An 11,724-nucleotide genomic window follows, 5' to 3' on the forward strand; every position below is an offset into this window, starting at 1 on the left:
ATAAATGAATAGTTTTTTCTTTTAATTTTAGAATTGGATAAATCTTACGCTTAGAATAGGATTTAACTTTAAAGATATTGTCTACAGACTATACGATTTTGTTAAATTTCAAAAATTTCGTATTTTGCACGTACAAATTTAATACAAATCGATACGAAAATATTTTATGAAGAAAGCTAGAAACATGATTTTAATTAGAAAATCGTATGTGGAAAAAATGATTTTTTAAAAAAACTTATAAAAAATTCGTATATTGAAATTGTCATTTTATATATAATCTCGTACAATGTAATACGCTTTTTAAAAAATAAATTGTGATAGATAAAATATTTTTATATGTAATAGTTCCATAGATATCGAATTTTGTAACCAAAAATAATAATATCATACTTTCTAATATACTTTAATTAATAATAAAAAATATATTATAAAGTATCAATGATGACTCTTTGATTTCCAGATTCAGTGAGTTATACGTATGGATTTGCCATGCCACATGTCATGATGAGATTTTTTTAAATGATGAAATAATTTAAGAAAGATTTAATTGTGTTATTTTAATTAAAAATATGCATAAAATTATTAACGATGGTAAAATTCTAAATTTAAAATGATAAAAAAGTAATTCAAAACTTTAACAAGAAAGTTAAAACTGAGAATGTTAATTGAAAACTTTTAGCGGAAACTTCAACCAAAAACCTTAGTTGGAAACTTTAACCTAAAACTTTACACTTAAAATTTTATATCCAAAATAATGAGTCAAAAAACCATATAATCATAATGTTTAAAGTTAAAGTCTATAATTATTTAATTAATGAATAAAATAATACTTTAGCTTTAAGTATAAAATTATGGTTATACAGGTTTCATGATTTTCATCATTTCAGATATACAATTTTAAATTTGAAGTTTCTAGCTAATGTTTATGATCAAAGTTTACAGTTAATAATTCTTATTAACATTCTTAATTTTAAGTTTCCAATTAAAAATTCTTATTAACGTTCTTAATTTTAATTTTTTTATTATCTTTTGGATTTAGAATTTTACATTGTTACTAACTTTCATACATTTCTTACTATCAAAATAATACAACTAAATTTTTCTTAAATTATTTCATTTTTTTTAATTATTCCCATCATGGCGTAACATGACAAACCATTGATATAACTCACTCACTGAATCAGAAAATCAATACTTTATAGTATATTTTTTATTATTATTTAAAGTATATTAAAAAGTGATATTATTATTTCTGGTTGCAACATTCAATATCTATTGGAACTCACATAAAAATATTTTAATTATTTTTTAAAAAGCGTATTTATAGTCTACGAGATTATATATAAAAACGTATTTTCAATATAAAATTTTCCCACAAGTTTATTTTTAAAAAAAATATTTTTTCCACATAATTTTTTTAATTAAAATCGCATTTTCCATGTATGCTTTCTTCGTAAAATATTTTAGTTTCAATTTGTATTAAACACAGTATGTGCTCAATATGAAATCTTCGAAATTAGCAAAGTCATATAGCCCATTGACAATTTTTTTAAATTAAATCGTGTTCCATATATACGATTTACCCAATTATAGAATTAAAAAAGAAATCTACCCATTTACAGAAATTTGAATTTAAATTACACTACTTTGGGAAATTTGCCCAAAAAATGCCTATAACATCCCTAATAGCCAAAAAAAACTGTCTAGTTCGACGGCTGTCGCACATGTTTAATTCTAAACATTTTTAACCCACCTCATAGATATAACATCAACATTTTTGTTCCTTCAACAAAATAAAACTAAGTCAACTTCATCTGTACGACCACCTCCAATCTTCATCATCAACATTCTCATCATAATTATAAACACCTTCATACTCGTCAAAATCCTCATCATATGGATCAGCATCAGCTTTGGAAAAACCATGACGTTCTGTATCCTCGTTCGATGATTCGTTACTAGCATTGCCGTTTTCACTTTCTGATTCACTCTCGGAATCTTCAACCTCTTCTTCATCCACCTCTTCAGAAATCTCATCCGGATAATCATTCAACGGATTGTTTTCAGCTATAACCAACAAAAGTAAGAATTGTTTAGCCAACAAAGGTAATGAAGTGTTTAGATGTTTGTAATTTTGCTTGGATGGGTAATGATGTGAAAAGGTAGACTAGCGAATACCATTTGAGTCATCAGATTCATAATCTGAATCATCAGGGCCATCATAATAGTCCTCCTCCTCTTCAACTTGAACACTGAGCAAAAATAAACAACAGTGTCAAGAAGCAAGGCAAAAGAAAACCTATTTGAACGTAAAGACAACATACTCACAGTGGATAAGAAGCTAATGTATCGTCTGTGTTTATATCCATCTCATCCGTCACAGTGTATAGGTCATACACATAATTCTCTGGAGTCCGTCACAGAAGACAATATACCACGACCAAAAAAATTGAAACCATTTAAACAAGAAAAAAGGTCAGCAAATACTGCACACATAGCAATTACCTTGTAGAAAACGATAAAATGTCACAAGATAACTCAAATAATATTTTTTTTTACAATCAACAAGAATAAGAAAAACGTGTTTGCCTTCACTTATTTGTCAGTTATTTTTAAAAAAATCAGTGGGCGTTGTGAAAAAAGTAGCAGGATCAGTAACATTTTAATTGTGTATTTAGAAACTATATAAACCACCTTCTTTGGAATGGCCAACCAAATGAGCAATCAAATCGGTTTCAACCTCTTCAGCCGCATTAGGAATAAATTCTCTCAGTAGAGGAAGATAACTAGACAGAAGTCTTTGATCCTCCAATGAGATTTGTCTGCATTAATGACATGAAACGATTTTTCAATGATAATTGTCCAAGAGAGGAAAACACAAATTCTAATGAAACAGTTTTGTTAATTGGCTGCCTGCCAAGCAGTATGGCACAGCAAAAATTCAATAAGACAACATGCAAGCAAAGGCCACTGCATGATTATGTTATATTTGGACCGAAGTACAAGAGGAGAGTTCTACCTAACATACTAATCCATTAGGTGGGTGAGTCTCAAGGATTAAATACTACATCAAATAGCTCATCCTACTTAATGTGGGACTCCTAACATAGTCACTCCCTTAAAGGACCAACATCCATGCTGGCTTCACTTAATTAATATATAGAGAAAGAACAAGTAAAATCTAGATTCATTATAATCAGGTTTTATGTTCAAATTTAAACAAGATATTTTCTAATCAAGATATTTTGGAAACTAAATAAAAATTATTCTAAAACTTATGTCACTTAGTTAGCTATTTAACTCGTGTGTATTGATTATGTTTCTTTATGTTAAATTCTTCTTAGATATTATTGATCATGAATCTTACTATTCCCAAGTCGGAATATGGGCATTCCTATTCTCAATTCATCTACCATGGTATATAGTATAATTTTATTGTAGCTGACAAGCTTCCATCATAGGTCAAATTGCTGTCTGCCATAATTTTCTGGCAAATTTTTTGCTTGCCACTATTAACAACATTCTGATGGAAATACTTACTGCTGTTGCACTTCCTTGTTTTTCTCTTCACTGTCAACGCGAACAATGTCATAGAAGTTGCATATTTCTTGTAATGCTTTATCATGTGCTGTCCCTGTCCCTTTGTTTCCCTTCCTGCTTTTCCATATTTGTTCAAAGCGAGCATCTTTTGCCAAAGACTGGAAGAAAGAATAAAATGAGACAATTTAGCCACAAGAAAACCTGTTACAGAAATCTTAATAATTGTACACCTAAGCCAATTACTTTTGACAAATTAGAGAGTTGAAATCTGTGCACTTCAAACAAAAATCAATGGCCACGTTTAAAAGCAAACATGTACTTCGCTAATGTCTTCCAAACAATTTTTTCAAACAAAATTCAAACTCTTCAAAGGTATGTTATGTAAGGAAATCCACTTAAAATCTCAAAAAAGATTCTTAGTTTAATACAATTCCAACAGGTCAGTTGGTGATACAGGACGCCAACAAGTAATCCACGCTGGGTATAAAAGCTAATGAAGCAGCGATATGAGATCAACATTTGCCCAACTGTAGCTTAACCAGAAAAATATCTTAATACGAGATTTTTCTGATACAAATTTTAGTTTACAGCATTATAGGTTTTATGAAAAAGACAATAATGACAAGTTTGGAAAATGAAAGAACTAAAAATGATAGTCATGAAAAATTTGTGCTTTACATTTGAAGCATATAAATATAAAATATTGAAATTAATTAATATTTAATATAAGTACTATTTATAATTTTGTAAACACTTACTAGCAATTATATATTTCGACCACAAATATAAAAATGATAAGCCATGGGATTTTCATTTTCTAGGGAGGGTGGGCACTGCTCCTTAAAAGGAACATGTAGTTTCATCCCTGGTGCAACATCTGTATGAGGAGAGATTATGATAGAAGAGATACTTTAAAAATATGAAAGGTAAGGGACATACAGCAAAGACAGGATTTCAGAATGGAAGAGGGGAACTAAGTTTGTAAGGATATTATTATTAATAAACTTGCATGTTTATCATCTACATATTAAGAATTTATTTATTGGGATTGGAAATAGCGTTGCTGTTCTATTACAAAATAACAAAACACACATTGGCTCTTCTTTAATATAGGTGCATTAATCGCTGGCTAACTTAGTAATGGAACAGCCACATCTAACCATGGATAATATATATAACATGGAATTTGCACCCATACACACCACAAAGCAATGACCAGATTTTGAATCTGGGTGGGCTGTAAGAAACTTCCCAATCTTACAAAAGAGTACTCGTCTAGTTGAGTTAATGATTGTCGAAGAATTCCAGGAATGTTGTTATTGCAATTGCAACTACTCTGAAAATTATCATAGGACTTTCGTCAACAAGTTCTTGACTCTTTTTCCCCTACTCTTTTGGAGGCTACAGAACAGAAGAGGAGATTTCCTTGTACCCGCAATAGTTAAGAATTATTTGAATAGAAAGGAAAACCATGTACTTTAATCACAAGCAGGAGAATTAATTACATAATTCTCCTAAATCATATGCAAATGAGCTTAGAAGTTTAGATAGATTCTCTAATCTTATCATCTCAGACACTAGGTTATATTATGCATAATGATTTTGTTGGTACAAAGCATTCACCACCAATTCTACAGTTAACTAATCCCCATCAGAAAATCTGACTGACCACCTATAATGGAGTCGCCCCTCCCAACCACATTATTTTCATCTATAAGGTTTAAACTCGAAAGTTTTCTTAATAAAGTAAAGTAATCAATGTACTTTTTACTTGGAAACTACATTGATAAAATTTCAAAACAACCACATACAAGTATATAATGCCATCCTTTAAGAAATAGCAGTATGAGTGTCCAAAGATATGCACATCCATAAATATGAGTAATATAAGACATGCAACAAACCTCCTTTTCTTGTTTAGCTTTAACCAATAGTCGTTCTTGCTTCTGCATACATTAAAAGCAGGAAAAAGTGAAAGACAAAGTATGATAAAAAATGTGTAGTTATCAAAAGTACATTAGTATGAGCCGTTATTTGATAACTTAAAGCATGCACAAGTTCGTGTGTGTTTGTGATTCTCCACAGGCAGAAGAGAGAGGGGAAGAGGAGGGAAGAAGAAAAGGCATACATTATTCCTCTTGAAGAAGTTCCTTCTTTCCTCATCTTTTGGCTTTGAAATAGATGCACAACTGGAACCAGGATCCTAAAGAAACATTCCATTGATAAGGGTTACAAATTGTCACCTATTAACAAAACCAACTCAATAGAATGAAATATATCTAGTTTGTCAATGATGATTAAAAATTGTAACCCGTATTGACCAGACCAACTCATTATACTGAGATAAAAGATGTTTGAAATGGATAAAAAAGTGAATGAGACAAGAGAGCATCAGTCCAAAAATATACACTTCATGAAGCTACTCTATATCATTAAGAGAAAGAATCAACAACATCACCTAGGAGGGCAACATACCACAAAGGATTGCACGATATCAAAGGTGACCTCAGAGCTGCTTATTGTCTCCACATGTTGAACAAAAACCTTCTTGTTGTGAAATTCCACTTAAATAGAGAAAAATCATTATCAGGATTGAGCCATAAATACTAAACACACATTAAATTCAAAAAATTCCAGCCATTTCCTAGCACTTTTTGTCACTAATCATCTCAACTGAAGCAAGGCTGGTTCATATTTGCTTCATGTGAGTCATTTGGCATTGGCATCCTTAATTTGGTAAGCATCGCATTTTAGCAACTTTGTTTTTTTAAACGCAAAAAATAGATATTACTAAGCAAAATAAATCCACATTACAGGGAATTTTTTTTATAATGAAATAAAGTAAGTTTGTAACACTTAATACTGGAAGGAAAATACTTAATACATTATAGCTCACGATTGCATGCTCAATGAGTAAGAATCTGGAGAATGCATTTTTAAGAGCGTGAGAAGAATTTGTTATGCTAATCAAGGTTTGGTGGTCTTATATGGGGAGAGATTATAGCAGAGTTGAGTGTGAGGTTTGATTAATACAAGCACACACAAATTTTGCAATTCATCACTATGAAAGTTGTTTCCATTATTTTCTAAGAAAAGAATGCTAGCTAAATAACTTTGCACATCTAACTATTATTAATCAGACCTACATTCAACTGAGGTGCACAGTTGCACACCCTTAATTTTTCAAATTTACTATCAAATATATCAAATTTTCAATTTTTGAACCACTTATGTTGACAGAATCATTAATATAAGAATGCGCATAATTATCAAAATCTTTTACTATTCACACGATTCAATACATTTTGGCTATAAATAGTCCATAAAACAAACAAACTAAACCAAGAGTAACATACCCTTTTGAGTAGAATCAGAGATTGATAAATTTCCAAAATCCAAAAGCGAACGCTTCAACGGCCTCTCACTAATTTCCAGCCCTACATTGCCATGACAAAGCACATATAAAACATTAAGAACACAAAGGCCCAAATAATACCAAAAAAAAACCCAGTAAAAAAAGAGGAAGAGGGTTACAGAAAGCATCAACTGGGGACTGAGATGGTTTGCGTTTGACCCTAACCACCACAGGCTTTGGTTGCAGAGGCGCAGCCGAGCTTTCGGCCATGTTCTCACTCAGACTTCTCCAACCTGTTCAATTTCAGGGTTAAACAGCTAAAACTCAACTAAATTATGAATGCTCCGAACATAATGGAATTTGAAAATGGAAGAGTTTTTTAAGGCTGGTTCTAAATACAATTGCTATTAGGTTCTGATAGTTGACTTCAGGGAAGATAGAAAAGCAGAAACACCCAATGATTTTGAGGGAATATTAACAACTTTTGGTAAGGATTGTTGTTCCCAACTGTTCTTCCAAATGTTTGAGATTTGAAATAAGTTTCTGATATCTTATATAGCTCTAATCTCCGTAGGAACTGTTATATATTTGAAATAAGTTTCTGATATCTTATATAGCTCTAATCTCCGTAGGAACTGTTATATATATATATATATATATATATATATATAAATTTTTTTTTTAAGATTTCTTCAACCTTGTAATATTTTGTTTCTTCTTTGATATATTTTATATTTTGGAAAACTAAACACAATTATATGTTGCAGCCTTCCTTCCCCTGCCCTGTTTCATATTTTTATGAGTTCAATATCAGTTATGAGTTTATAACTCATAATAAGACTTTACTTGAATCATACAATAAGACTTTATAACTCAGCTTCAGTTATGAGTTCAATATCAGTTTAACCCTTCATCATTTATACAAAACACATACATTACAGATTAAACATTGCCATAAGTGTTCTTATAACAGCACAATCTATTGCTTTATTTTATTACCTAAAGGTGGCTCTAAGAAAAAATTATGCTTGTACTTGAGGAATAATGAACTTGAGTACTTATTTTTTTCATGATTGTGCTTCAGTATCTTACTCTAATGCATACAAATACAACACTAATTTTCATTTCTAAAACAATGAACAAAACAAACTAATATTATTATTTTATTGATCCCATGTGAAAAACAAACAGGGACCAAAACAGAATTTGAGGCTTATGTATCATATTGGAATTATAGTTTATATCACAACAATGTCCAATCTAAATTTGAAATTTGAGATGCAAGAAAAGAATATTAAAGAATGTAAACATATATAGCAAGAATTTAGAAAAATGAGAAGTATTTAAGGGATAAAGTAATGTCGAACTTCAACCAATTTGGTTCCTTCACTTCCTTGTGTACAATGTTTAATCAGATGCACAGTTTATTTTATATTTTATTTAAGAAAGGAATGAATACATAATAGTATAGAATCACCTCATATTTCTATTTTAATTTCCACTTTCTAATCTAAATCTTTAGTAGCATGTTGTATTCTTTATTATATTTTATTTCAGGAGAGAGTGGATACATATACAGTGATTAAATGTGTTAATCAACGAGAAGTTATTATCGAATATTTTCAATAACTTTAAAATTCAAGTATTAATTTTTCTGTTTCTGTTTTCTCAGTTTTTTCACATTCATCTGCTTCCAATTTCTATTTCAACTCCAGTATTAATGACATACATTTTCAGTTTTCCAGATTTGGTAGTTAATTCTACTTATTTAGTTTTTTCAGTTTTGACAGTGTTTTATACATTTTCAATTTTGATTGTTTTGTTTTATTATCATGTTGATCCTTCTGATAAGAACAAGAATATGAATGGTTGGAACATGCCAATAGGTTGGAACATGCCAATAAGAAGTCACTTTTACTACGTAGGTTGCTTCATTGTCTAATAAATGGACAAACGATGTAAATATCTAGAGAGAAACATTGAGGGATGATGATGGTTTGGTTATTGACAGGGTCAAAGCTGGAGAATGGAAGCGAAGGTGTGAAAAAGGAACCATCTCAGCATGACTTGGAAAAATATGCAGTCAGCAACTCAGGTCAACAACCTAATTCTTATCAAAACCTCAGATTATTCACTAAATTTGTATTACAAATTTGAATTATTAATATTTATTTTCATTATAACTATAGCTGCTACTTTCAATCTGTACTGTTTACTATTGATCCATATCTTTAAACCAACACCTGCTTTATCTTTGTGGAAACATTAGACATGTACTATTTACATATCATGGGACAAGCTATTTCAAATCATAAGAATTCAATTATTGAAAATGTGTATATAATAACCAAGATGGAAGATAACAGTTTCAAATCATATTAAGGACAATGTGAAACCAAGTTTAAAAAAGGGAATGGCATTACCGAGAGATTTAGTTAAGATTTGGAATGGGAAAAGAGTCTTCTTTGGAACTTCTGCTATCACAGTGTTGCCTTCAAAATGTCACAACACGCAGCAACGAAATATAAGCAACTGAATGGAAAACAGCTGCAGTAGAGAGCATTTTTTTCTGCTAAGTGCATAGATAAAATAATATGAAAAAATTTCAGTGAATGAGTGGTGTTAAATTCAAATCTAATGTACTTACTTTAAATAGTAAACAGAAAAACAAAATTGTCTTTTGTAAAAGATATACATAGTCTCAAATAAAAAGACTGTGTTCTACTCTCACCCTGGAAATTAAGAACAATCCCAAGAGCCTAACTCATCTAGAAGGAAGAGAGAGTCAACTTTGAGACCAATTAGTCAAAGATGAAAGTAAAGGATAATTACCTTATCTTAAACTAAAAGCAAACACAAAGACAACGTCTTCTTCAACTATAGAGCCAACATAATAGCAACCAATGTCGTTAAAATCGCGATTTTACTCGCTAACTCGTACGATTCAACGAGTTTGGAGGAGAAGGCGGGGCGACTCGGACGGCGGATCAGAGCGGGTAGGCGTGTTGCTCGGTGAATCGGAGGATCGTTGGACCGTCTCGATCCTCCTGTTCGTCCCCTTTTCTGCTAGGGTTAGTAAATAAATCAGAAAGAAGCCCAAAAAACCAACTCCAGAAACAAAGTCACAACCATCGCTCCCCACCGCCCGCTCGCCGCCGTTGCAACATGCATAATAGGGTAGAAGCTGATTTATTCATAATAGGATCACCGATTCAAACATGCATGGAGGATACTTACAAGCTATGTTTCAAACTCACACCAACAGAGTCCAGAGAGAGATGATGAATGCGTCTTTTTGAGAAGGGATTTGGGGGAGAAGAACGTCCCGCGCCAAAGTTAGGGATTCTGTGGGTGTAACCTTACTTATTTAAATGAACGCTTTTTCCCGTTTTTTTTTCAAATTAAATATGAAATATTATTAAATGATATTTTTTAAATATAAAAATTATTTAATAATTTAAAGATTTAATTATCTTATTTATACATTTAGGTTAATATTTAATTTAGTAAATATTTTAAAAAAAAATCAATTTTTATTTTTTTTAAATGTATCCAAATTGTTTCTGTAAGTTAGTTTTTGAATATGTAGCATAGACACACATGGACACTGATACGACACGGACACGGACATGGAAATACGTAAAATCATCTTCAAAATGTAGGACACGGGGACACAGATCTATATATTATATAATTATGAATTATATAAATTGACAATAAAGATTTATGTGCACAAATATGTTCCAAATTATTTTTTTGGAGCAGAAAGATGTTTTTCATGACTGGTTCACAAGGATTTGTTTCTTATTTTTTATAATCATAATAAAAATTTATACAATAAAATTTAAATTTTTAGAAAATTAATGTATTTTTCTTTTTTAAAATTGTGTTAGAACCGTATTAGAATTATCAGAAATCTAACAAATACTTTTTGAATTGGCACTTCACGGATACGTGTCCTACAGGTGTCATACGAGTGTCGGTGTCCGACACGAGTATCGAACACCGACACGCCATTTAAGAGGGGTGTCCGAGCTTCATAGGTTTTTGAGTCATGATTAATTCTGTAAATACTATTAAAGGATTATTTCTAAAAACATGTGTATGTTTATATTAATCAAATTAACTTGGTTTTCTAGTAAATTTTTTTAAAATATGATTATAATATAAAGAAAATGAACCTTAAAATATGAGAAGATCTCGAGACATTTCATAAAAAATATTCTATAAAAATTGAATCATCTCATTATGAAAATGGATCTAACAACATGATATAAATTATTTCGATGAATTATTCATACATAAAGAAATTATATAGAGATTTTTTTTATCGGCAATTAAATATAGATTATAAAAAGACAAGAAATATATTATACGTAGTTTAGTTTTAATGCTATAACCTAATTTTATAAATAGGATTTGGTAGGCATAACATAAGATAAAAATACACATTTTGAATTCTTTGAAAAGTTGTTGTATTTGTAACCGTTTTTCGACTCTTCATTTGAATAATTACTTCATCGTTTTTTATATTTAAATTTTAAGTTAGTTTATTGAAAACATTGTTAACTTATTTGTGTCAAGGTTTACTATTTTTTTAAGACACATAACATTATTTAAGTCTTCTTGAATTTTTTAATTTTGGAATTTGCTTTATATGTTCTACTCAATTATTCAATAAATACCATATGCTAACAATTAGCTTATGAAATTTATGTTTTCGTAATTTATTTTATACGTTTTAATCAATTCTCGAATAAGTATCATACCTACCAATCAGTTTGTGAAATTTATCTTTTTATCAAAGTTCTTTAAGATTTTCAAATAAG

The 11,724-nt window shown here is 30.2% G+C and overlaps 1 protein-coding gene across 6 annotated transcripts; it reads right to left on the minus strand.

Moving 5' to 3' along the window:
- Positions 1–1,587: 1,587 nt before the first annotated feature.
- Positions 1,588–10,282, minus strand: LOC137825763 (RNA-directed DNA methylation 4). Of its 6 annotated transcripts, none has more exons than XM_068631534.1 (13): positions 10,133–10,240; positions 9,728–9,958; positions 9,319–9,387; positions 7,075–7,188; positions 6,897–6,977; positions 6,016–6,104; positions 5,669–5,743; positions 5,445–5,486; positions 3,541–3,698; positions 2,695–2,822; positions 2,329–2,407; positions 2,179–2,252; positions 1,588–2,067 (listed from the first exon to the last, which is right to left on the minus strand). In XM_068631534.1, the coding sequence occupies exons 4-13, from the start codon at positions 7,163–7,165 to the stop codon at positions 1,811–1,813; spliced, it is 1,074 nt and encodes a 357-aa protein (XP_068487635.1). In that variant the 5' UTR covers positions 7,166–7,188; positions 9,319–9,387; positions 9,728–9,958; positions 10,133–10,240; the 3' UTR covers positions 1,588–1,810. The 6 variants fall into 6 exon arrangements, with proteins under 6 accessions (XP_068487635.1, XP_068487633.1, XP_068487630.1 ...); XM_068631532.1 differs by having other exon boundaries at positions 9,319–9,442; XM_068631529.1 differs by lacking the exon at positions 9,728–9,958 and having other exon boundaries at positions 9,319–9,464; positions 10,133–10,282.
- Between the last annotated feature and the right edge of the window lie 1,442 nt (positions 10,283–11,724).

Source organism: Phaseolus vulgaris, chromosome 8 (assembly GCF_000499845.2).
Source record: "Phaseolus vulgaris cultivar G19833 chromosome 8, P. vulgaris v2.0, whole genome shotgun sequence".
In the NCBI taxonomy this organism is placed as follows: Eukaryota; Viridiplantae; Streptophyta; class Magnoliopsida; order Fabales; family Fabaceae; genus Phaseolus; species Phaseolus vulgaris.

What these genes read in the sequence shown, in the direction of transcription:
- LOC137825763 (XM_068631529.1), bottom strand. Translation starts at nt 7,165, where the DNA reads ATGGCCGAAAGCTCGGCTGCGCCTCTGCAACCAAAGCCTGTGGTGGTT. An exon ending in CTCTGATTCTACTCAAAAGG is followed by an intron (nt 6,105 to 6,896) that starts GTATGTTACTCT and finishes TCTCTATTTAAG; the next exon opens with TGGAATTTCACAACAAGAAG. An exon ending in ACATTAGCTTCTTATCCACT is followed by an intron (nt 2,253 to 2,328) that starts GTGAGTATGTTG and finishes ATTTTTGCTCAG; the next exon opens with TGTTCAAGTTGAAGAGGAGG.